This window comes from Ictalurus furcatus, chromosome 18, assembly GCF_023375685.1.
Source record: "Ictalurus furcatus strain D&B chromosome 18, Billie_1.0, whole genome shotgun sequence".
Taxonomy (NCBI): Eukaryota; Metazoa; Chordata; class Actinopteri; order Siluriformes; family Ictaluridae; genus Ictalurus; species Ictalurus furcatus.
The window spans coordinates 3,035,007-3,045,484 of NC_071272.1; the positions used below are offsets into that span (position 1 = coordinate 3,035,007).

General features: G+C 43.8%; 1 protein-coding gene across 1 annotated transcript in view; it reads left to right on the top strand.

Moving 5' to 3' along the window:
* ric1 (RIC1 homolog, RAB6A GEF complex partner 1) overlaps window positions 1–10,438 on the top strand; it is a 54,414-nt gene extending 43,976 nt beyond the window's left edge. Inside the window, exons 18-26 of the mRNA XM_053649217.1 lie at window positions 671–787; window positions 963–1,787; window positions 1,884–2,042; window positions 3,387–3,523; window positions 4,079–4,350; window positions 4,584–4,781; window positions 5,128–5,305; window positions 5,492–5,674; window positions 5,847–10,438. Of these exons, the coding sequence (XP_053505192.1) occupies window positions 671–787; window positions 963–1,787; window positions 1,884–2,042; window positions 3,387–3,523; window positions 4,079–4,350; window positions 4,584–4,781; window positions 5,128–5,305; window positions 5,492–5,674; window positions 5,847–6,132 (2,355 nt within the window). The 3' untranslated portion in view covers window positions 6,133–10,438. The remainder of the gene's footprint in view (window positions 1–670; window positions 788–962; window positions 1,788–1,883; window positions 2,043–3,386; window positions 3,524–4,078; window positions 4,351–4,583; window positions 4,782–5,127; window positions 5,306–5,491; window positions 5,675–5,846) is intronic.
* Window positions 10,439–10,478: the final 40 nt, after the last annotated feature.

Consider the following 10,478-nt stretch of genomic DNA (forward strand, 5'->3'; position numbering starts at 1 on the left):
CAGAGACGGGAATGTCACTGAAAACCACACAGCAGGTATAACACACACGCGCACACACACACACACACACGAGCACTCACTTCAGTCAGAACAGAGACTGAAAACCACACAGCAGGTACAACACACACATACACACGAGCACTCACTTCAGTCAGAACAGAGATGGGAATGTCACGGAAAACCACACAGCAGGTACAACACACACGCATACACACACACACACACACACACACACACACACACACGAGCACTCACTTCAGTCAGAACAGAGACGGGAATGTCACTGAAAACCACACAGCAGGTACAACACACACACACACACACACACACACACACACACACACGAGCACTCACTTCAGTCAGAACAGAGACAGGAATGTCACTGAAAACTACACAGCAGGTACAACACACACGCACATACACCACACACGCACACACACACACATGCACAGACACACACAAAGAAGAACAGAGACTGGAAATTTCACTGAAAACCACACAGCATGTCCCAAAATCATTTTATGGAGAGGCAAACACGTCCAAAATATTGTATTTTTGTGAATGCCCGTAAAATGAACTGTGTTTATGATTTGATCATGACCTTCTACCTTCTACCATTTTGATCATGACCTTCTACCTCTTTCTGTATACCCCTCTCTCTCTCTCTCAGGCGTGTAACGCAGAAAGTATTTTGTTGAATTTGGCCGGTCAGCTCATCATGCTGCAGAGAGATCGGTCTTGCCCACAGGTACGAGACAAGGACGCATCAGCCAGTCAGAAAACACTGGTAAGTTCCTGGCCTTTTCCCACGTGTATTGGCAGTGGATTAAAATACATCGACAGATTTACTTTCTTACTTTCGCTTATATAGTTTGTATGCTTTTTCTGACTTTGTCCCTCCACTCGTTCCTGCAGTGTTTGTGTCTTTACAGTGTTTTATTTGAACACTCTGTCCTTTTTAGCTGCCTTTCTCTCCGCCCGTGGTTCTGGCTCAGTGTGTGGAGAGTGTGTGGGCCTCGAGTCACTCTGGTTCTAAGAAGCGCCACCTGGTGGAGGCTCTGTGGCTGTCATGTGGCGAGTCAGGGATGAAGGTGTGGCTCCCTCTGTTCCCACGCCGCGAGAACCGCAAACCACACTCATTCCTCTCGCGCCGCATCATGCTCTCGTTCCTCCTTGACATCTACCCCCTCGCCGTGCTGTCGGAGGACGCGCTCGTTTTGGGCGCTGCTAACGACACTCTTCTTTACGACTCTTCTTTTTCCTCCAAAGACAGCCTCGGAGGAAAATCCTCCTCTTTGGAGCGCGTCGGAGGAGATTTTTCCACCAAAGAAAGCCTTTCTCGCAGGCCTTCCACCTTTTCCTTGTCCCGGGAGCCCCCGGAGTCGTTTTTTCCGTTCTGTTTGGTAGAAAGGACATCTCAGATCTACCTCCACCACCTCCTCCGTCAGCTGCTGGTGAGAAATTTGGGCGAGCAGGCCTTATTGCTGGCTCAGTCGTGCTCATCGCTGCCTTATTTCTCGCATGTGCTGGAGCTGATGGTGCACGTGGTGCTGGAGGAGGAGGCCACGTCTCGCGAGCCCATCCCCGACCCGCTGCTGCCCACCGTGGCCAAGTTCCTGGCCGAGTTTCCCCTGTTCCTGCGCACCATCGTGCACTGCGCCCGCAAGACCGAGTTCAACCTCTGGAACTACCTGTTTGCTGCTGTCGGGAACCCAAAAGATCTCTTCGAGGAGTGCATCATGGCGCGGGATCTGGACACGGCAGCTTCGTATCTGATCATACTGCAGGTATGAGGAGTAATTTCAAGGGAAGACGTTCTGATCTTTTGCTAGAAATATGTAAACTGTTAAAAAGTAACTTTTTTTTCTTTTTTCTTTTTCTAGAACATGGAGGCTCCGGCAGTGAGTCGTCAGCACGCTACTCTCCTCTTCAACACGGCACTCGAACAAGGAAAATGGGATCTCTGTCGTCACATGATCCGATTCCTCAAGGCCATTGGGTCAGGGGAGAGTGAGACTCCACCCACTACTCCAACCAGCCAGGTGTGAGGGGTGTATTGAGTAGTGGAATTATATTTGTGCCGAAAGAATAGAGCGTAACTTATTTATTTATTTTTTCAAGAAACAAACACAAATATACACTGAGAAAGACGAAAAACACTGAAGCTGAAAGCGGTGAACTCTGTGGCAAAAACTTTATCCGGGTCTTCGATTAGACAGCATTGTTTAACAGTTTTGTAAGCATACTTTTTGCTAATCACGGTTTATGGCTGCACTGCCAAAGTTTTTGCTCACACTTTCAAAGTTCACCTTCGCCATTCTGGTATAAACCTCTCGTGTGGGCGGGCTTAACAACGATTTTCCTCTCATTGCCTAGTGAGATTTGGATCATCATATCCCTGTCCAGTAGAAGTAGAGGTTTTAGTGTTGTAAATCTCAGAGAGTGCTTTAAACGCAGTTAACTATAAAGTTATAGCTTGTACCTTGTAGTTTAAAATGACTTGCTTAGTAAGTATATTAGTTCGCTGTTCATATTTGCGTTTTAGGTAGTCTCATGCGACGATGTATTTTTTTCAAGATGAGCTCTCCGGAGCGGCGCGGACCGTCGTCCTCCTCATCAACAACGTCCTCCTCCTCCTCCTCAGCTGGAGACTCGAGCTGTCAATACAAATCTCTCACAAGCCAATGAGAGTAAATTGTTGTTAAGCCCCACCCACACGTGAGATTTGTGTCGGAATGCCGAATGTAAACTTGCGGCGCGTAATCGAAAGCTCTGGCAACGCATTCATAAACCATGATTAGCGAAAAGCAAGCTTAGAAAACTGTTAGAGTTCACAGTTTTCAGTTTCAGTGTGGTGTTCTTTCTAATTGTATATTTTCTTCTGGTCTTGAAAAGTTATGTTCAATACTTTTGGCACACATTTTAATTCCATAAATATCAAGCATACAATCTGATTTTTATTGGCATACCATTTTATTATTAGCTGTTAAACTGAAAAAAGATGAGTGCATGCTTAAAAAAAAAACAGTTTTGTATAAAGCATGTGGCTCTTTTTATATTTTAAATAAATAACTTTTTTGAAGCAAGCAGAAATGTCACTATTACTATGACTATTACTTTATTCGCTAGGTAGAGTGTATAAGTAGTGAATAGGAAGTCGTTTGGGATTCAGCCGAACGGCGGATTAGCAAGGCGAGGACGCAGAGATGACGGGGACTGGATGCTTTTGTACAGTAGTTATTTTATTTACTTTAGAAGAGAAATAAACATAACATTCGGGTTCCGTTTCACATCCAGCCAGATGCATTCAAATACACGAATCCGTCGAAGGTTATTTTATAACACGAGCACGGTTCATGTTTTTTGTTTGTTTTTTGTCTGTTTAGGAGCCGAGCTCTACAGGAGGATTTGAGTTTTTTCGCCATCGCAGTATCAGTCTGTCTCAGTCAGCAGAAACGGCTTCTACAGGGAAATTCAATTTACAGAAAACCTTCAGCGTGCCTTCAGGACCCCCCACTAAAGGGTCTGCCATGTGCTCACACACACACACACGCGCAATTTTTCTTTTTTGTTTTTGTGAGGATCTTCCATTAACACAATGTAACTAATAAACGTTGTGCTACGTTTAAACCTAACCCTAATCTTAACCTCAGTGACCAATATTTTATCTGCTCCTTTTTGTTTTTTTGAATAAAAACATTTTGTACACACACACTCAGATGCACTAGTTTAAGAACACTCCCGTGTCTGTTTTAGGGGGGGGGGAATTAATATACACTACCAGTCAAAAGTTTAGAAACACTCAATCTTTATTTTATTTTTTCCCCCCCCCATGTTTTAGAATAATAATAAAGTCATCAAAACTCTGGAATGACACATGGAATTATGGGAATTATGTTGTGATTAAAAAAAATCCAAAATAATTTAATGTTTACTCTGAAGATGCTAAAATAAGCTTTTTGCCTGGAATTTCCAGAAATGTATTCTTGGATTTTTCTCAACCGATTTCTTGAGGAATTTCCCTGAGATGCTTTTTAAACCGTATTAAAGGGGTGTGTGTGTGTGTGTGTGTGTGCAGTAAGGAGAGCGACAGTGCTGAGAACATGTACATCGACATGATGTTATGGCGTCACGCACGACGTTTGCTGGAACAGATCCGGCTGAAGGATCTCGGCTGTTTCTCGGCGCAGCTGGGCTTCGAGCTGATTGGCTGGCTGACCCGTGAGCGCACGCGTGTTGCTCGCATCGTCGACTTCGTCTCTGCCCTTAAATGCCTCCATAACGACTTCCTGTGGCCTTTCCCCGTTCTCCCTGCTGGCTCACCGCTCAAAAACGGACGCTGTCGAACAGGTGTGTGTGTGTCCATGTGTTTTAGGTACAGGTGTGGTACCAGTAGAGACATGTCCTTTATATTTGTCTGCATTTTCAAGTACTGTAACTTATATATGCAAGTAAAAAGAAATATAGTAGTTTGTAAAGATCTGTGAGTCCTTGAACATAAGTAAATGTCTCAGATCTTACTCTCTTGCTCTTTTGACATCTTCCCATTTTTCTTCTCTCTCTCTCTCTCTCTCTGCCTGCAGTGTTGAGCACACGTCTGCTGAAGTCTCGGTCTAACGATAGCTTACTGAACAGCGATATGGACACGGCACCGCCTCAGATCACAACCAATCACAACTGGTTGGATGGACTGGGGGCGGAGCCTAAAGAGATTGACTCGGCCTCTTCGCACGGCGCTCCACAAACACAAGAAGCTTTTCTGTCTCCTCTCATCAATAAAAGTGAGATGGCAGAGTTTGCTTCTCTGAGCCACTCCTATACTTAGTTTTTGCTTTGGTCTTCATAAGTTGTTATTAATGTTATGTTAAGTGTGTATTTGATCTATAGTCTGGTCCACAATTTTAACTAGCATAAGATCAATTATTATTATTATTATTATTATTATTATTATTATTTTTCTTTTTTTTTTTGGTAATTAAATTCACTGATTTGATTTGATTCTTATTTGTCAGGAATGCATTCAGCGCTGTCTCTGAAAGACTAACCCCTGTATCGGGTCATCTAGATTTAAAACACTCTCTCTCTCTCTCTCTCTCTCTCTCTCTCTCTCTCTCTCTCTCTCTCTAGCGGAGGAGTGCAGTATCGGCTCGGCCACAGATCTGACCGAGACGAGCTCCATGGTGGATGGTGACTGGACGATGGTGGACGAGAACTTCTCCACCCTGAGCCTCAGCCAGTCAGAGCTGGAGCACATCTCCATGGAGCTGGCCAATAAGGGTCCTCACAAGTCTCAGGTGCAGCTGAGGTAAGCTCATCAGAATGAGGGACGGTTTGTCCTGCCTGTAATGTATTCATTTCCAATAGTAATCAGTTGGGGGGGAGGGGTGTTTTTGAAATCTATTAATGCTCTCTCTGTCTAGGTATGACCTGCATGTGCTTTTTGGAGACCGTTTGTTTGGAGTGTGTTGATCAGTTTGTTGTCTTTCCACAGGTACTTGTTGCATGTGTTTTTAGAGGCGGGATGTTTGGAATGGAGCATTGTGATTGGTCTGATTCTGCGTGATGTCGGTGTCATTAAGCAAGTTTTGGGCTTTTTGGACGCCACGGATACAGAAACGGTTCAGAGTGTACAATCCGGACTCATCGCTGTTGACCAGTGGGCTTCATCTGATTGGTCAGTTGGTGCGCGTGTGTGTGTGTGTGTGTATCTCTTGATGTTTTATTCCAAAAGTAGTGCATCAACTAATATACTAGCGTGAACTGTGGTTTAAATAAAACGAAGAAAGAATGTGTAAATACGTATAGAAAATCTTGATTAGTAACTTTTAGCACGTTGTGTTTCTCAGTCTGGGTTACAAGCCCTTCCTGAACCTCATTGCTCCCGAGCTGCAGAAGCTGTGCGACGTCTCGGTGGATCAGGATCAGCTCGACTCGTTTCAGCCGTCCATCTCCAAGATGGCCGACCCAGTTCTGCCCCGAGTGGAGGAGCATCGCGGGGTCGCGACCTTTACCCACCCCATGACTCTTGAGATCCCCGCTGGCTCCGCCCCTCGTATCATGGAGGACAACCACAAGGAGGAATCGGAGGACGAGGCGGCTGATGAGGGTGCTTACGACTGCACGCTCTCGTGATTCGAGAGGACGGAGAATCAGCAGGATCCGGCTTCCCCTCCGTCGTGTCCTAAACCATTCTCTTATTCACCAAGCCATTCAGCGTCGTTAAAAGGGCACACGGTGCATTATGGGACGTGGACGGAAGCGCAGGCAGAAGGCAGGAACTTTGTCCGAGTGTATTAAGGTGACTCGGGCACTACAGAGAGAACGCCGGGTGGTTTTGTGATCAGGAGGCTCGCTTTCTTTTTCGCTACGTAGGGCTCACGTCATCTTCCCATGGCACAGTTCAGTAGAGGTGTTGAGAAATGATAACGCGGTCCACGACATCATACTTGATGAGCTCACAAAGTGCCAGTGAAACAGTAGTGCGGGATTTAAAACTCAAAATACAAAAATATCTATGGTTTTCATGGCGTCTATAATAAAATGATTGGTTGATGATTGAGGTACAGGTGAGGTGGTCAGTGTTATAAAAAAAGTACTTGCGATGTCTATCGGAATTGTATATGGGAAGCAAGAACGAGACATAAACATTTAAATGGTAAAAGCCACGGAATTCTTAATAACGCGTTTTGAACACCATTGCATTGAAATCTATGACTTCAAACTCAAAAGTCATATATTTCAATGCTATGAATTCAATGGGTATTTATTTATTTTTTTGTGTGTGTCTACAATTCCGATGTTGTTTATTGCGTTATCGATGGTACGTGGTCTCATCACCCAGTTAACAGAGCCGAACAGAGCAGGGAGTACTCTCGTCGTAAATCACGCATCCTCGCTCATCACGTTTATGTTCTCTCTCCCTGAAGGAGGACACAATTTGAACATCACCAAGAGGAAACCTCCTGTGTGGGATGATGTGTGGCCTACGTAGTGAATAAGGGACAGTGTAGGACAGAAGAGACGTGGCTGTGATCTCCAGTAGGTTTATCGGTATAGGTAATGCTGCGGTTCTGTCTTTTGGTTGAATTCACATCCATCCAGACTGCTGTTTGTGTGTGTGCGTGTGTGTGTGTGTGTGTGTGTGTGTGTGTGTGTGTCCTGTTCTAATACCAGTATTATTGATCTCTATGAGAGGAGGCTGTATTTCCAAGATTAACTGCTCTTAAGCGACCTTTCGATGCGGTGGGGTAGGGGGCGCTGTGTAATATACGAAGAATCAAGTTCGCACATCCACATTATTAGTGTATCCAAAATGCAATTGTTGCTGCTAGGGCTGGGTAAATATCATGTTTTGATAATTCACTGTACACACAGACGTCCCAACAGCTATGGTTTAACTGTAGCTTTTATGATTTTTGACCCCTTGCTATGGCAAAAGCCTGGAAAGCGGCTCTCGCAAACTCGATTCAGCCGTCAGAAACCGTGACCGTTTAAGAGGGCGGGGTTTGTGGTGTCCGTTGTCCAGTCGGTAAAAGTACAGGCTAAAATGTGTTTCTTTTATGCTGATTTTATTATTGTCAGGGTGTGTGTGTGTGTTCAGTTGTGCTCAGGAGATTTGTCATTTTGTATTCACTCCCTATTATTTAAGTTTTTATGATATGATTAATGGGGCATGGTGGCTTAGTGGTGATCACGTTCACCTCGCACCTCCAGGGTTGGGGGTTGGAATCCCGCCTCTGCCCTGCATGCATGGAACTTGCATGTTCTCCCTGTGCTTCAGGGGTTTCCTCCGGGTACTCCAGTTTCCTCCCCCAGTTTAAAAGCATCATCTGTAGGCTGATGATCATTTCCAAATTGTCCGTAGTGTGTGAATGGGTGTGTGACCCTGCGGTGGGCTGGCCCCTGTCCAGGGTGTCCCTGCTTCGTGCCCCAAGTTCCCTGGGCTAGGCTCTAGGCTTTCTGTGACCCTGTGTAGGATAAGCAGTACGGAAAATCTATATTATTATTATCATCGTCGTTGTTATTAGTTAGCACAGAGCCGTCTTATCCTCCGACATACGCTAAGGATTTTGTCGTACAATTCTGTTTTATTTTTTTCTCTACACCGTATTTATCACAATGCTTTAGCCATAGTATGACACATTAGATACGAAGAGATTTACTTTTTAATCCGCGTTTCCGCGTTTCTAAAAGATTCTGCAACGAGGAAAAAGATCAGTTACGTGAGCGTCTACCTGCAGGATGTGAAAGCGCGGATATCCGATGATGATGATGATGATGATGATGATGATGATGATAACATTATATGGATATGTTCCGATATCAAAATCGTGTAGTCGGATTACCCAGCCCTATCGCGCGCACGAATGCGAGCTAGCAGTGATCATACAGCGCAGATTACACAACACTGGTCACTCGTCTTGTAAACATGTTTTTGTTTTTCATCCTAGCGGCAGTCCTGACAAAGCATGCACCCTAATTTCCATGTTGTACTCATTTGTTTTCCCATCCATCATTATAAATAGGAAGAGCACATCTGGATTAATTGGATGTTTTGGGTCTAAATAGTTGGGGGTTTTTTTTTATTATTATTATTATTATTATTATTATTATATTATTAAAATGTGAGTATTTCTAATACCTCAGTTATTCTAGTTCTCTGCATTCAAAACATGATGCTTTTTTTTTTGTTGTTAATTTCTCCCCTCTCCAGTCCTCGCTCGTCTGCTTCTTGTTGTGCTTTGAAAGCACCGATATGCAAATTCCATTGTGTGTGTGTGTGTGTGTGTGTGTGTGTGGTTTTAAAGAATTTACAGCTTCACCTTTATTATATATTCAGTAACGCTCTCTGAAAGGATGTGCGTACAGTTCAGTATATTTTCCCTCTGTCGTTGTTACTCGTTTGTGTTTTGATGAGTGAGCTCATTCTGTCCTGTGTTTCTTCACTACTATAAAACGTGTCGAACGTGCAGCGTTTGCTAAAGCCGTCTCTCTAACTCGCACAGGCTGTATGTGTATGTCCAGTATTAATCCAGATTATTTATCATGTGACAACACTAGAACTGAGGGGTGTTTTTTTGTTTGTTTGTTTGTTTGTTTTTTTTACCCCCCCCCCCCCCCCCATTTTTTCCTTCCTACACTGAGAAAGATCTGCTGCAGTGTATGAGCTCAGGCTTGAATGGTCGTTATTATAATTTCTTCTTCATTTTTCTTTCACTTTTAAATTGCATTTGCAGGAGTTCACTGTTCATGACTGATGCTCCACTGGTACTTTATAAGAGGTTGTTGGTTTTTTTTTTCGTATTCGCACCCCGTTCATTTATAAATGTAATCCGATTGTGTGTGTGTGAGAGAGAGAGAGAGTGAACAAAGCCACAAGGTACATAAACACCAGTAACCTGAAGAATACGTCATTCGTAATGGTTTGCTCAGTAAAACTGACCTCCTCATCCTTTGGCGGCTGCTGATGAGGAAATAAATAGTATTATGTAAATCTTAAATAAATTATATGATGGATTGTGAGCTGAAAGGGAAACTCATTCTAGTTGCCGTTGGACAGATTTGAAATCCCCGTCTTTGCCTGAGAGACGAGTTCACGGCTGTGTAGGGGTTTAAGTAACACGGAACCGCTCACTTGTACTATATTTTGTGACGTCAGTATTATTACGGCTTTGTGTGTCCGTGTGCAATGATCAAGCAGCAGCTCGGTTCGTCTTGGCGGCTCTTTTTGACCCTGAATCTCGGTCATGTTCTCCATGTGGACCAAATTGTTCAGTTCTCGCTGCTCCCTCAGGTCAAACGGTAGCTTGTTGTGCTGTGTGTGTGTGTGTGTGTTGCATCTCGCTTCGTTTTTGTTTGGGGGAGGGGTTTCCCTCCCTGCAGTGTGTTAAACATTTCCAGCATGTGTATTTAGTATGTATATTCCGCTTTCTTGCTTCATTTAGTCTGCTTACCAAAGAAGTGATTTAGGCCCACATGCAGCTTCGAGCTGATATGAATATGCAAATTGAATTTGGGAATTTATTCTCCCTCTCTCTCTCCTTTCTTTTTCTTTTTCACACTCATGATTTCTGTGTTTTCTCCCGCGTCTGTGGACTTGAAGGCGAAAGTGATATAATAGGTGCAATGGAGGAATGAGCATACACCATAGTGACGCGTGTATGTGTATATATATTTTATAACGAGCATTTCATTTGTTCTTAATGAACGGTACGTATTTCACACAGGACTTCTCTGAACGGAAAACGGACTTCCTTCCTGTGTGTAAGGTTGACATGTTGCAATGGGGGGGGATCTGCAGCGCTGCATCAGGAACGTGTGTGAGAGAGGGAGTGAGTGTGTATATTATAATGACAAAACTCTTGTACAATTCACTTTTTCTACCAAGTTTCTAGAGCTTTTCCTGTACATAAAGAACAATAAATAAATTATTTTTAAAGCATCCTACAAAGTGTGTGAATGAGTCACTTCTTTCTATT